Source organism: Musa acuminata, chromosome BXJ2-6 (assembly GCF_036884655.1).
Source record: "Musa acuminata AAA Group cultivar baxijiao chromosome BXJ2-6, Cavendish_Baxijiao_AAA, whole genome shotgun sequence".
Taxonomy (NCBI): Eukaryota; Viridiplantae; Streptophyta; class Magnoliopsida; order Zingiberales; family Musaceae; genus Musa; species Musa acuminata.
In genome coordinates this window covers 7643484-7660076 of record NC_088343.1, presented here as the reverse complement: position 1 = coordinate 7660076, position 16593 = coordinate 7643484, and the positions used below count along the sequence as shown (strand labels likewise).

Sequence of the window (16593 nt, the reverse complement as noted above, 5' to 3'; positions counted from 1 at the left end):
GTGATAAATAAAAATTATTACTTTGAACGATGAGCATATCCACGATTTTACATTTTGGTGGTTTTACATTTTGGTGGGCTCATCGTATGATTTTATCCTTTCGAAGCTCATGAGTTATTAAAGATAAAGATGATCCAACAAACTTACGAGTCATTGGTTCTCCTACTCCTTAACTAATGTGAGACTAAATATCGAACTCTTAATTAACATATCAAGATGAATAAATATTAATGGTAGAGATGAGTCGATATCACTATAGGATGATTGTGTCAATCTTCTTTACCATTCATCCTTTATTATATTTCAGTGTAAAGGATTAAAACATGATGACTTACTTGTTTGGTCACATCATTATTGGGAGACGGTTTTATAGATGAAATTGATTGTGTTATCATCGAGCAATTGCTTTATAGTTATTATCATGGACGGATGCTTTATGAACGAATTTGCTGTAGAACGTTTGTGCAAGAGATTTAGTTGAACCGCTAAAATGTTAAAAATATCACATTTTCTCAAATGTTACTTGTTGAAAGAAGGGAGGGGTCTTAGATACTCGAGAAAATTAAAAAGGAGGGAAAATTTTGATATGAAAGATTTATTGAAAGAATGAATATGAATGCTTGATGTGTCTATAAAATTTACAGCATATCCAAAAGCAAAATTCACAACAGTATAAGGAGCCAATCTTCATCTATTTTCTCGAGCCCTGATAATGTCAGTGTCATTTCCGTGTGGTCATAACCCAAAGTGTCTCCCACTCAGATGAAGCTCCTCCCGACGGTAGTTTCCGGTTTAGCTGCTTTCAATTGGCCACGATCTTTACGGAAGAACTACTTCTTGTACTCTCATCGGCCGCTAGTTGTTTAGTAGGCAGCTACTTAGTTGGAGAATAGGACAGAGGAAACCATCTGGAGAGTAGAATGTGCTTCATCTTTATAATTAAAGGAAATGCAGCATAGCAAGGGATATGCATCACCGCCACCACGAAATACCTGCAGTTTCATGAAAGGGATTAAGTATCAAGTTCAAATTATGGTAAGAAAAGTTCTCATCTTCCACGTTTGGCAAAGTTTATAACATCAAGAGAGAGAATCAAGGTCTACACAGCCAGTAAATCAAACCAAGGCCCATTTCCTAATTTGCTTTGCACCAACCAATTCAATGTGGTGACCATCCTAAAAGATAAAATATTGCTGAACTTGGTTGGATTTATTTCAACATAGCAAATTGGCTCGTTGTCAAATTAACAATGTCGGATGTTTAGGAAATTAATCGAGAGGCTCGACGGAGTGCTAATTTCAAGAAACTCCAACAAAGCATGTCAAAAATGCAACTTTGTGAAGACAGTTAACAAAAGTCAGTTGGACTCCTTTGAAGACAAAAGAAAGCAGCAGTTCAATTGAAAAACTATAAAGAAAAATATATCCAATTGGATCAGCAGAACTCCTCTAATCATGGTGTTAGACAAAAAGAATCAAATTTTATCTGAATAAAACAACTTACCATATAGGTGCATAAGTGGAGGACAGGTCAAGAAATGGGTATGGCCACCTGTAGGAGGAAGAAAAAAAAGAACAAGCGATTAAATTTTAGTAACAGATCAAGTGATGAAACCTTTTTTTTTTCTCAAAAATAATTTCCTGTGGTATAAACTACAAAGAAATCAAATAATTTTTACCAGATATCCACACATGCATGGATCACCCACTGGAATATGACATAGATTGCGGTCCAAAGTAGAAAGTATGCAATCCGGAACCAGGGGAAACTCTAGTAAAATTACATGAGAGAGTGTCAATAATGGACATACTATGTTGTAAAATTTTTCCAATTAAATCACAAATGGAAAAGGAAAAACCTACCAAGCTATTCAGGGCAATGTCACCAAGAAGGAAAACTGCATTGAGCGAGTGCATACAAATCAGTACCTGCAATACAAAAGCAAATGTCCGTTGTAAATGACGGAACTATATTTGATGTCCAATGTATCTTATTTTTCCTTAGAGAAATGCTATAGCCTTGTTCAAACCAAATCTGATCAAGCACAAAAGGGTGATTCTCTTAAGAGTTTGCACAAGAGTCCTATAACAGGCATGCAATGACTCGATGACATTATCACTTAGTCCTTGTTGATGTCTAATTGAGAATCAAGAGCGTAGGCAAATTATATTACGGTTGACCCACTAAAATAAGGCTCCACCCTGTTGCAAGTACCATAAGAAGAAGCAGTTCCATCAGGGAATTAATAAGTCTACCATGCTTGCATGTCCTTGATGTGCCAGAAGATAAATCATAATATTTCTCGGTTGAAGTTCACCATCATTGTTGGCCTTCTAGTCTCAATAAAAATTAAGTTAATTTCTTGGAACAGGCATACTTACGAAATTCAGATTATAATCTCTGATGGCCAGAAATGGAAATATGATGAGCCAAAAGACACAATCAGTGAGCATTACGGCACCTGCACTTGTCTGGCAACATTAGGAGGCATATCAGTTCACCTGAATACAAAAGTATATGAAAGAAAAGGCTTTTGACACAAAAGCTAGTAGATAAATATGCCAACAAATATCATAATTCTATGCAGAGTGTCTCGTCTTCTCATTAGCTGAACTTATGTTAACCAGTGGTCAAAAGAAGGTTGAACTGACAAAAGAGAAGAACTAGCTACATTGACTTAAATTCTAGATGGCTGCAGGAAGGTCTACCATGCTGTTCAGTGCCAAAATTCACAACGCTGGAGAAAACCACCAGTGGTCAAAAGAAGGTTGAACTGACTAAGAGAAGAACTAGCTACATTGACTTAAATTCTAGATGGTTGCAGGAAGGTCTACCATGCTGTTCAGTGCCAAAATTCATAACAATGGAGAAAACCTCCAGTGGTCAAAAGAGTCTAAAAGAATGTTAACTGGCAAAGCAAACCACAGGACTACATCTTCATCTTTTAATGACAAAGCACTAATAAGCCAAGGACCAAATCAATACAAACCATAGATTTAATGACATGCTAGTAAAAATTATCCACAAAATTAATGACAAAATTGTATATTTAGGACCAGAAGATAGTTGCCACAAGTAAAAAAGAAAAAAATGTAGATGAATTAAAACCAACATTCCCATTAGAATCTTCATGTACTTTTTCCTGGACAATTGATGTTGGCTTAATTCTTGGAACAAATACATTGTTCCTAAATACCTTCAAACTTAATGTCTCAGTACTATCCATCAGAAACATGAACTGCTGAAATTCGAAAGCAAAATGCTGTAAGACTATGCAGCTCAGAGGAGGTGCTGCAATACCTCTTTCAATTGCCCCAAGTAGATCCTCACCTATCAATCATAAAGAAGAATTACCTTGTCATGCTGTGGAATTCAGCTACATGACGTGATCGAGTCTTGGTCATATCTATAGCATCTTAGTGCATCTATCATATCTCAACTTCTAAATTCTTTGTACCTTTTCCTATCTTAATTTTCAAATTATTTGTGTTTTTCCTTTTTTTAATTTTTTTTTCCTATGTCCCATTCCCTGTTAAAATAGGCATCATCAATCATTACCATGATAATACCAAGAACAAGATTCTCAGATCATCAGAAATTTAGCCATCTCCAACAAATTTACCCTTGCATAACTTGACATACTCGACAGTCCGATACACCTCGGTAAAATTACTTGCCTTTACTCAAGAAACCTCAATATAACCACAAACTCTAAAATCCTAATAAAGGCATCCTAGGAAGTTATTTATACACCTGGCACGTTTCAATAAATATTCAAAAGCAAGACAAACAAAAAGTAATATATGCAAAAACTGATTGAGCTTATGGTATTACAATTATACAGACAGATTTATGTTGGCCATGATTCATTTTTAATAACAATCAACTAACGATTTACCAAAAATTACAAAGTCAGTGACTACACCATGCTCAATCTGAGCAATTACATGAGTTAAACATGCAATATGACTACTTAATTAAATAAAAGAAAAGATAATACCTGAAAGATTACTTGAAACAAATTACCCCAAAAGCCAGCTGCACGCACACCAGACTGCTGAATAATTCCATTCGCACCATTCACAGGAGCTGCATATGTTCCATGCTCTGCATCTGACCTTGTGACGGCAACTTTATCCCCAGTAACTTTACGAAGATACTTATTGCACCCATAGACAGACAGCACTGAGCCAAGCTAGAAGTGTAGTTTCATGTGTGAGCCATGCATATTCATGCTAGCCAAAATATTATTTATGAGCACTTGGAATGGTTTAGGTGAAAGAAAAGTTATCCATGCTAACCAAAATATTATTCACACAAGGAAAACAAAAGGGAGCATCAATCAACATGGAAACAGAGAAAAGAAAAAATACAAGAAATTTAGCCTTGCAATCTTCAAAGTTTAAGGACATACCAAAAAATAAATGGTGACCAAAATGAATGTCCACCTGGCCAACATGAAAAAAGATTATAAGATCTTCAAAAACAGAGAAGATACTGAATTATGAATAGAGCAAGATGTAATGCCATTAGCAATCATACAATATGCTAAATATAATTAATTTACAGATAATAAGATGCAGAAAGAAAAACCAAGCTACATGAATTGATAGGAGCAGCCAAGGTCACAACATATTTTACAAGACAAAAGCAGGTTAAAAATTTGCATTCATGAGCTGAAGAAGCCATCCTGTAACTGATGCTACAACCAGAGGATCTACGCCCTACACAAAACATGCAAAAGTGCACAGTGGAACTATTATTGAGCTAAGAAAAGTCTAAAATTGCTCATGTGAAGGACATCGTGCTCCGCCAGTCCATCACCATACAAGTAATATGTGGTTGGTCAAGTAGAGGACCTTCTACTCAAGGAGGATTACCTAATAGTCTACAACAACTTTGGAAAGATAAGGATCAACTTTGGGAATGAAATATAATATATACAAAAGAAAAAAAAAAGCAGTAGAATTCCTACATAATGCAAAACGAGTGAGGGGACAAAAAAGAACACAATGACCAGGTTTAAATAATACAATCAATATGTTATGCTTGGAAAATATTTAGACATGGACAAGCAAAACGTGATTTAGAAATAATTAATCCAGCATTTGGAAAGAATTATGTCTTCTACTGAAAAGCAAAATCGGCTTACTGGGTATAGTAATAAAAGATGCCCCCTCCGTCCACAGCGACATTGATGATAAGAAATGCCAGAAGTATGGCGAAGGCTATAAGTCGAAAAACCAGCAACCAAGCAGGATGGACCTCTGTGAGACAAGGTCTCCATAGCTCATCCTCGTACAAAGGATAGTGGCTCTCTGGCGAGGATCCTTCTGTCTCTGTGTTCGAACCTTCAAACTTCCATATCAAAATGGATGCAATGATCATGGAAGATAACACCCAAATAGCACATAGCAAAACTCTCCAATTCAACCAATAGTATGCGTCCGTAGAATCAGCCGTCAAAACCGGCTGCCAGGAATCTGATGAAGGCACTGTTGAGAAATGCATGGGGCAATTTTTTCCCTCTGCTATAATCAATGACGCTACTGTTTCCGCTGCTTCTTTCGTCCTCCCGACTCGATGTCGCTTGTTCTAAAACACTCAACGCATGCGGAGTTGTAAATTACTCAGGGATGGAACATGGCCAAATTGTTTGTTGACAGCTTCTAGGGTTCCCCGTAATTCTAAAACGAATAAAAGGCGATTAACGAGCAGGACTCGTAAGCAGAGATCACCATCAACACGAAATAAGAGAGCAAAGGGGCAAAGAGTTCCAGCATAACTCAAAAGTCTGCATTTTTTTCACAAGGCGTAACACAAGAACAAAATGGGAAAGAGAACCTCACAAGAACCAGTGAAAGTGAAATCAAAATCAACCGGTTGTGACTCGTCTGCAATGGACCTGCCAATTCATAGGTCGTCGATAACAGAGAGAGAAAGGACGACAAGGAAGGAGGGGAAAATAGAGAAAACCAGCAACAAATGATCAGACGAACATTCAGCAAGAACCGAAACGATCAAGAAACAACTAGAAATCAGAGAAGACTCACCAGCAGAACCCAAATGCGCGAAACCTATGAGACGTCTGTAAAAATGCACTTAGCGTCCAACACAGCGGGCGAACATTAGCAAGCGAAAGGAGACAAGACCCACGCAATTTGGCAACTGATCAAGGGATGACGACGGAGGAAAGATGCTTAACTTTGGGCTGGTTTTTTCCATCACAAAGAGGTAAAAACGCGCAATTATTAATTTATTGTGATTTGCAAGGAATAAAGAGGAGATGATATGAGGAAAGGAAAGGAAAGCAAAGGAAAAGCGGAGTGGATACTCGCAGTCGAAAAGCAGAGGGTTAATGAGATGCTTCGCTCCTTTGGAGGGAAAACACCGACTCGATGCCGACTTCGGATCAGTCATTCTGCTTTATTTATTTATTTATTTATTTTTCTTAATTACTTTTAAAACAAGCTTCGATTCGCACCCAACGAGAAGCACTTTAGTTGGATCACAGCTCCATAAACAAACAGAGGCTCAACTTTCGTGTCGTGTTTGGTACCTATCTTTGCAGACTCCCGTCGCTTTCGAATCTCTTCCTTCTCCCAGTTACCAAGGAAGAGCAGGAGGCGACGCCTGACCGTGTCCCGCACCCCTACCGCATAGATCGACCGTCTGGGAACGCGATGCGCACGACAAAGCAATCAGCATGTTTGCAGGGTAGCCTAGCATCAAAAAATGTGCGCCAAAGAATCGATTGCGTGCGGATGCTGTTGTCCCTGCGTCGGGGAAAGCGGGAGGGCCCCGAAGACGACGACGGTTGGAGTCTCCAAGGCATCTTGCTGGGTAAGCCAACGGGTCAGAGTCCAACAGGTCGGGTCGGGATACCAAAGACCGACATAAATTTATCCGTATCCAACCCGACCGCAACAGGTTGCGTAGATTCATAGCTCTTTCAGTGACAGGATCCGGTAAGTTCGTTAACTTCGAGTATAAGAATTTAGTCTCTTAACTCAAATCTTGGAGGAAAAAACTTACATCACCAATGTTTATGTTTGTCCGTATAATAATCTATTATAAACAAGTACAAGGACAATGGGGAAGGAACAAATGGGGAATTACATCTTGGGTACCATTTTCATCCTAGCTCGGATGGCGTCCTAATATCACCAATCCAAGTTAATCATTATACATCATTGACTAATCTTCTGGCACGTTTTCTTTGGCCAACCCCAGAAGCGACGCCATTTTCTTTTGCTTTCAGGAGAGCCCACCTGCACAGCGTCATTGTTGTGCTTCGTCTTGAAGCGGCTCACCAGCGTCATCCTCAGTACAAGCAGGGGGTGAACCCACCTTACCGATGCCTCTTGCGCTTAATCGTCCAAGTGGAAGCCACCTGCTAGATTAAATATCAGTAATGTCGAGCGCATAACGTGGAAGTGTCGTAAATGCATCGAAGAACCGGAGCTCGATTTACCTGAAAACAAAATGCCATTGTTGGAGACCTCGCGTGATTTCTGCCGGTATTGAGGTTGACAAATGTTGAATGATCAGTACACGTTCCAACCAAGATTTGTGGTGGCTACAATGCAAGCACCAAAATTGTCCTCGTGCGTGCCGAAATATCTTACATCAACCCTCCTCAGCACCCGCTGTGGAGATTAAGAAGACAGACCATCCAGAAAAGAGGATCTCATGGTCGATCTTCCGATGATAGGATCATTGACAATCTCATCCCGACCGGAGTCTTATTTGGATAAGAATAGACGTTGCAATCAAAGAGGAATTCAAAACTGGAGTCCTTCAATCCGACGAACTTATCACTCTCCCCCAAGTGTTGCTTCGTAGATAAGGAACGCTCGAGCCTAGTCCCAAAATAGAGACAACGAGAGTGAACAGACAGCAGGTTGCTGTCCGATTGCACCAATCGAAGTTCAACTAAAACTTGGAAAACGGACATACGTTCGACCAAACGAACACGACTGACCAAATATTCTCTCAGTTCTGCCCTTAGCATCAGTAATGGAAAGAATGCTATGAACTATAGTGATTCGCGTTCCATAGGCAAAAGATGATTTGCCCTTGTCTTCCATCTCCCATAACAAATAGGGATCAGTGTAGATGTACTTAAAACTGTACTGCAGAAACAAACAGCACCAGCAGACATACGTAAGGGCTGCAGAAACATTAACTGCACTTTATAAGCAAATAACATCATCCTACAAACAGCAACATCAGACACACATAAGGGCTAAAGATCATTGATTAAGCCTTGAAGTTATCCAACAGTGACGATTCATGGATGCAAGTTCACAAAAGAAGGACAAGTTGAAATATCGGTCACTGGTCCCAATTTTAACATACACACAAACTTTACAATGGTATGGGAACATTCACCACAGAAAATGGTGTCATATATCGACGCATGGTTCACTACGGTAGACAAGCATCAGAACAAGCGCCATTGACCCCAATTTTAACGCACACCCAATAGCCTTGAATGGCGTGGGAACATTCAGTATACTTCAAAACAGCCTCCTACTTCGGCTTCGCGTCTGGTTCTGAACATTGCTACTGCTTTGGCCATGGCTATCGCCCCAATGTTCATGTCTCTCATTGCAGCTTGGGTCGACACTTCGACTACGGTTTCTGCAGGGAATGCTGCCTCCTGTTCCTTGATTGGGAATGCGTGCTTTAAAGCTGATGTAATCATTGCCATTGCAATCATCTCGATAACCACTTTGAGACCTGCAAAATACAATGACAGATATATTTACAAATGTAAGTCAACTTTAACGGAGAAATCTTCAAGCTTTCTAATTGTACTGATAAGGCAATTTATACCACGGAGTTCTTTCTATTAATGATAATAAAGTTATTCATTTTATTCCACTATCAGCTGCAGCACTGTAACCGGAACTCCGCCACCAAGATTTTTCACCGTATCCACCACGAGATGTCATATCCTGCAATTCCAAAGGAATATGCTGGCTAGACCCCTTCAGAATTTTCACAACTTAAAAGGGTCCCCGTCACAGAAAAATGTATAAGATACTCCTGTAGCGCCTGCCCTTCCTGTTCGCCCAATCCTGTGAACATAAATCTCCGACATAGTAGGAGGCATTACAATACTCACATCTTAATTTTTGTTTTCTTTTTACCGAATCACATGTTTTCGAATAATAGTCGAATAAATAACTTAGAAGAATCATTAACTCTATCAGGTAGAAAAAAGTTTTGCTCTCCATAAAAATAAATATATGATAAAAAAAATTAATCACCCCACTGATGTATATTAAATATTCGAAAGAGTATTCTCCCAAAAACGGATAAGGAGACTTTATCCAACTGAATGATCAAATTAAAACTTAATTAAATCGATCTCTAATACTTAATTAGTTTGGAATCATCATAGATTACTATGATTTAGATTATATTTGATTCAATTTAAGTTAAACTGAATTGAATAAATCTAACTAATTCGAAATCACTTTAAATCGATATAGATTAATCAAAGTCTAGTTTAAACTAATCAATATTTGGCCTCAAATCCAATGATTACATAATTGAGCTAGGTTGGACCGGCCCATATACTGGTTATATGTACTACATATGACTTTGCATGCATCGCATCAGGTTGGTTTAACTCATAGTCCATGAACTAATCATGTGTATCGCACGTGACAGTCCATATTAGGTCGGCTCAATTAGCCTATGAGCTAAGGCCTAGCCTACGGGTTAGGCTCGATATATTAATTGGGTCTAGTTAGTGGATTGTGGCCTAACCTATGAGTTGGGCTTAGACGGGCTATTTCAATCCAATTCTTATACAATTTCATCAATATTAAATCATGACAATGTATATTCACTAACAATAATATATTAAAAAATATATAATAATAGATTAAATAAGATGAAAAGATAAACTTCAATACAAGAAAATAGCATTCTTAATTTAATAATAATTAAAAATTATATATTCAATATATATGACATGAATAATTTCAACCTAATATAATCAAACAATAAAATTCTAAACCTTAAAAGGATCAAAAATATAAAAAAAACTCAGATAATATATTTTAATCTAACAATAATATTTAAAGGACCAAAAAATATTTTTGAACTTCATACAATATAGTTTATCCTAAAAAAATAAAATCTCTCCCATTAAATAGAAGGAGATGAGCCCTTCCTTCAAGGATTTTTTTTTAATTATCGTATTTTATTTATTATTAATTTTTATTTAATATATTAACATATATGACTTCATTCTATTTGAAATACTTAATAGTTATTTTCTATATCATAATAATAAATAAACAAATAAAAATTAATATTTTTAAATTACTATACCAAGCAAGAAAATAAAATTTGATTTCTAAATTAGGACTGCAAGGTATCATCTCAAATTTTCAACAGATGTAACTATACTAAAAACATAGATAACATGCAAGATATGCATTGAATTAATAGGACATCTATCATTCCAAAAAAAAAAAAATTAAACTACAACATGAAATAGAAGATAAATAAGAAAAAAAAAGTGTAATAGGTGCATGGAAGACCAACTATAGTTTTTATAATTTTTTTTTCACAATTCATCGATCGATGTCATCAGTTTTCACTATCGAACTTTCTTCTGATAGAAAATATTATTATTATTATTATTATTTTATTTTCAAAATAGGAGATAACATTTATACTATCTTTTTACGTAACATCTTATATCTTTTATAACTTAGAATTATAACTAAATCCAAGAGAAGGAGATTCAAACTATACTGAAAACGAGAGTTTAAATACTTCTTAGCTTATGAATAAATGCTCCATCAATAAAGCTTAAGTGGGTTATTTATAGACCAACTTCAAGAATAGAACTAAAAATTTAAATTATCTAAGATTTTTTGGTACGGGATGATACTATTGATGGGGATATAAACAGGAATAACCTTTGTATATAAACAAATACTAGAAGACCAAAATACGCAGCGGAATAAAATGGAAACACAATCAAACAGAACACCAAGATATACGTGGAAAACCCCTTCTATGTGAAGGGTAAAAACCACGGGGCAAACTAGAGATAATCCACTATGAGAATAATGAATGTACAAATCTCAATCTCTTGCCCAAAACCCTAGCAACAACCACAAGAGAATAACTGGGATACAAGGATCACGTCACTGCCCACAATATCTTAAACCTCCTAAGTAATCACAGCAAGAGCCTACTGTAGATTTGATCTAACCTGAGATGAGAACACTGCTAGATGATTGAGAACAGTCTCTCTGCGTTGTCCTTGTCTTCTTCCCTTTCTTTCTCTTCCTTTTCTACCTTGTTCTCCTTCTTCTCTGTGGAATCTCATGGCTCCAAAGATCTGCCTTGTTGCTGCCTTTTTATAGCTTTAATCTGCCTCTAAAACGCAGCCACCACACCCCCCTAATCTTAATTAGGGTTAGGTTAAGAGGGGGTGTGGGCTGTGGGCTGATAAAGCCCACATGGGCTGAATATGGGCCATCAGCTCAACAACCTCCCCCTTCAGCCCATAAGGGAGGCTGTCCCATGACTCCTCAATGTAAAGCCATGCCGACCAACTGTCGGCATATCTCCTGTCTTTCTTTTGGTAAGGTCTTCGTCAACATGTCTGCTCCGTTGTCATCTGTATGAATTTTCTGAAGCTGCAACTGCTTCTCTTCAAATACATTTCGAATCCAGTGGTATCTGACATCTATATGCTTTGACTTGGAATGAAACTTTGGGTTCTTACATAAATGGATGACACTTTGGCTGTCACAATGCACCACATAATTTTCCTATTTCAGCCCCAATTCTTGTAAGAATTCTTTCATCCATAACATTTCTTTGCATACCTCTGTAGCAGCAATATATTCTGCTTCTGTGGTGGAGAGAGCAATACATCTTTGTAACCTGGATTGCCATGACACAGCTCCCCCTGCAAAAGTAAGTACATAACCTGAAGTAGATTTCCTCGTATCTATATCTCTTGCCATATCTGCATTTGTGTAACCTGTTAACACAGGTGGTCCACCTCCAAAGCTTAAACAAACCTTAGAGCTCCCTTTGAGATATCTAAAAATCTACTTCACTGTTGCCCAGTGCTCTTTGCTTGGATTTGCAAGAAATCTGCTAGTAACACCCATTGCATATGCGATGTCTGGCCTCGTATATACCATTGCATACATTAAACTTCCAACTGCTGAAGCATAAGGAACCTTTTGCATTTTCTCCTTCTCCTCATCACTTGACGGACTCTGTTCTGAGCACAACATGAAGTGACCTTTCTTTTGACAAAAGTCTTTCACAATCAATCTAGCTTTGTACTTTGGTTGAGAATAATATTCTTGAGTCTTCAACCTAAAAACCCACTTGTTCTTTAAGGCCTTCATTCCATTTGGTAGCAGCACCAAATCATAAGTGTGGTTCTTCTGAAGAGCATCCATCTCTTCCTGCATAGTAACTAACCACTTATCTTTCTGCTCACTCTCAACTGCTTCCTGGTAACTCTCTGGTTCACCTGCATCAGTAAGCATCACATACTCATCTGTAGAGTATCTTCTGGAAGGTTGACGTTGTCTAGAAGATCTTCTCAACTGAGGTTCTATGGGAACTTGCTCTCCTACTTCTTCTTGCTCAACATGTCCTGCAGGTAAATCAACATCAGGCTCTACACTATTTTTCTGCACATCTCCCCCATCACCCTGATATACTGGAGGAATAACTGGGTCACAATCTGCTAATCCTTCTGCAGAAGTCTTGGCTGGTGCCTTCTTCTTCAAATCCTCAAAGATTTGATCCTCAAAGAAGACCACATCTCTGCTCCTGAACACCTTCTGCTTTTCTGGATCCCAAAGCCTGTAACCAAAATGATCATGTGAGTAACCAAGAAAAATACATTCTTTAGATTTACCGTCCAGCTTGGACCTCTCATTATCTGGAACATGTGCAAATGCACGACAACCAAATACTCTTAAATGCCTGTAGGAAACATCTTTCTCTGACCATACATGCTCTGCAACATCACCATCTAGGGCTGTACATGGTGATAAGTTGATCACATCAACTGCAGTCCTCAAAGCCTCATCCCAAAACCTTTTGGGTAGCTTGGCCTGTGAAAGCATAAGCATACATCTGATCTTTTCCATGATGGTGCAGTTCATCCTCTCTGCAATTGCATTATGCTGAGGTGTACCAGGAACTGTCATCTCATGTTGGATCCCATGTGACCTGCAATAGTCATTAAACAATCCCGTATACTCACCACCATTATCTGATCTTATGCATTTCAATTTCCTTTCTGTCTCCCTTTCAACCCTGGCATGAAACTCTTTGAAGACATTAATAACCTGATCTTTGGTCTTCAAAGTATAAGCCCAAACTTTCCTGGAAAAATCATCTATAAAAGTGACAAAATAAAGTGCACCACTTATACCAAGAACATCAACAGATCCACCATGAGTTTTTATCCTCAAAGGACCACATACATCTGTATAAACACGGTCTAAGGCATGCATTTTTCTAGACAAAGCAGCACTAGCAAATGAAACTCTATGTTGTTTACCAGCCAAACAATCAATACAAGGGTTCAGATGTATACCTCTGAGATCTGGTAATACCTCTCTCTTGGAAAGAGCTTGCAGCCCCTTCTCGCTCATGTGTCCCAATCGCCTATGCCACAACTCCATACTGAAGTCTTTCTCTGTAGCATTTAACTGCTCACCATAAGCTTTAGCCTGCAACCTGTACAAAGTATGACATTTCTTTCCACTAGCTATAACAAGAGAACCCTTACTGAGCTTCCATTGCCCTCTGTGAAATCTGCTTTCATACTCTTCATCATCTAGTCTTCCAACTGAAATTAAATTCAGCCTCAAGTCAACCACATGCCTCACATCCTTAAGTACCAACTTGCAGCCAAGGTTGGTCTTTAAATGGATATCACTCATGCCAATGATGTCTGCTGTGCCATAGTTGCCTATCTTGACAACACCAAAGTTTCCAGACCTGTATGTAGCAAAAAACTCCCTCCGTTGTGTAGCATGATAAGAAGCACTTGTGTCAATCACCCACTCAAGATCTTGACACACACAAGAAAAAATATCATCAGAAGGTGACAAAATCAAATAATCACCACCCTGCACTCTAGCTGTAGTATTATTCTTTGACTCTGTAGACTCCACTTCTTTTCCCTTTTTCTTGTTCTTCTTAGGTTGCTTACATTGGTTCTTGTAATGTCCTTTCTCACCACAGTTATAGCAAACAATATCTTTTCTTGATCTTGACTTGCTCCTACCCATACGTGAACTGCTTCTAGACTTTGACCTTCCTCTATTCTCTGAGATAAGTGCCTGTGAATCATTCTGAGATGTTGCTGAACTCTTTCTTCTCAACTCCTCATTCAACAAACTGCTTGTTACTTGACTCATAGTGACAATACCATCTGGTGTAGAATTACTAAGGGAAACCACCAGTGTCTCCCAACTTTCTGGTAATGAACTGAGAAGTAACAATGCCTGCAACTCATCATCAAGAGACATTTTCATAGAGGATAACTAGTTAGTAATACTCTGTATTTCATTCAAATGCTCAACAATAGAAGCACTCTCTCTATATTTTAGGTTCACAAGTTTTATGATCAAAAAAGCTTTGTTGCCAGCTGTTTTTCTTTCATAGAGACTTTCCAATTTTTTCCAAAGAGAATATGCAGAAATTTCAGTAGAAACATGGTGAAAGACACTATCATCAAGCCACTGTCTAATAAACCCAATTGTTTTTCGATCTAACCTCTTCCACTCATCATCTGTCATAGTTGTAGGTTTTACACTATCCCCTTGCAAAGGTCCATACAAATCTTTGCAATACAAGAGATCTTCCATTCTTGGTTTCCATATCATCCAATTATTTCCATTCAAACTAATCATGCGAGAAATATTACTGGCCTCCATGTTCAAATACAAAAAATTAAATCACCAAAACCTCGCTCTGATACTAGTTGATGGGGATATAAATAGGAATAACCTTTGTATATGAACAAATACTAGAAGACCAAAATACGCAGCGGAATAAAATGGAAACACAATCAAACAGAACACCAAGATATACGTGGAAAACCCCTTCTATGTGAAGGGTAAAAACCACGGGGCAAACTAGAGATAATCCACTATGAGAATAATGAATGTACAAATCTCAATCTCTTGCCCAAAACCCTAGCAACAACCACAAGAGAATAACTGGGATACACGTCACTGCCCATAATATCTTAAACCTCCCAAGTAATCACAGCAAGAGCCTACTGTAGATTTGATCTAACCTGAGATGAGAACACTGCTAAATGATTGAGAACAGTCTCTCTGCGTTGTCCTTGTCTTCTTCCCTTTCTTTCTCTTCATTTTCTGCCTTGTTCTCCTTCTTCTCTGTGGAATCTCATGGCTCCAAAGATCTGCCTCGTTGCTGCCTTTTTATAGCTTTAATCTGCCTCTAAAACGCAGCCACCATACCCCCCTAATCTTAATTAGGGTTAGGTTAAGAGGGGCTGTGGGCTGTGGGCTGATAAAGCCCACATGGGCTGAATATGGGCCATCAGCCCAACAACTATTACCATAACTAGAGTACAAGTTTGGACTCAAGTGATACTACCATCAACCTAGGCAGTATCATTACCGAAAAGGTTGACAATTAAATAGTCTCTATCGGTTGATACTAATGCCTAGGCCTAATGATATCACTACCTAAGCTATCGATTTGATCTTTTAACTAACTCAATTTGGCCTTAGTTTAAGTCTAATGATCTTATTTATAAATTGACATGGTTTTAACCTAATACCAATTCAAATTGACATATAATGATATCGATTAAAACTTTAATAAGTCAACTACACATATGATATGTTTAGAAGCTTTGGACATGTTGAATACTATTCCAACATGTCTTTTGATATTTCAACACTTTGTTTAAACCTTCAGCATATTGCTTGTTCTAACAGTAATTCGACTTTCTAACGATATATAATCTTTCGATACGATATCTAATTTTTCTGTCACAATGCTCGAATCTTTAGCACGAAGTCTGACTTTTAGCATATCGATCAATCCTTTAGCTTGATGTATAATTTTTAACACTATAATTTTTTAGCATGATGTTCGACCCTCTTACTCAATAATAGATAATTCGATGGTCTGAGTCCATGATCAAAGTATTTCTTATGTCACTTCTCTCAAAAATATATTAATCTAATAAACTTATCATTTAATTTCATCATCAAAATATAAAATTCAATACAACATTCTTTAGATTTATTAGAAACAATCACAAGAGCACCTACAATGTAATTATTTATTAGATTCTATTATTTTTCTTATGCACCGGAAAGCGTTCGAACAAGTTTATTATCCTTGCAGATATTACATTAGAGTTGCTAACTAAAGGTTGAAGGGACTTGGTTTTCATTCGTGTTAAATCTCTCGGTTGCTCCCATTCCTGTTCTTTCTTTTTCCATAAACTTCCCGAATCTTTGTCTCAAGAAACATCATCAATTCTCAAACATAGTCATCTGCCTACGTGAAGAAACATGTTCA

General features: G+C 37.7%; 1 protein-coding gene across 3 annotated transcripts; it reads right to left on the bottom strand.

Annotated features, from left to right (window-relative positions):
- Positions 1-626: 626 nt before the first annotated feature.
- Positions 627-6356, bottom strand: LOC135614574 (uncharacterized). Of its 3 annotated transcripts, none has more exons than XM_065112072.1 (10): positions 6054-6356; positions 5845-5905; positions 5153-5687; positions 4415-4448; positions 4001-4195; positions 2382-2471; positions 1863-1928; positions 1679-1770; positions 1504-1551; positions 627-992 (listed from the first exon to the last, which is right to left on the bottom strand). In XM_065112072.1, exons 3-10 carry the CDS (start codon positions 5509-5511, stop codon positions 875-877), a joined length of 1002 nt encoding a protein of 333 aa, XP_064968144.1. In that variant the 5' UTR covers positions 5512-5687; positions 5845-5905; positions 6054-6356; the 3' UTR covers positions 627-874. The 3 variants fall into 3 exon arrangements, with proteins under 3 accessions (XP_064968144.1, XP_064968145.1, XP_064968143.1); XM_065112073.1 differs by having other exon boundaries at positions 5850-5905; XM_065112071.1 differs by lacking the exon at positions 5845-5905.
- Between the last annotated feature and the right edge of the window lie 10237 nt (positions 6357-16593).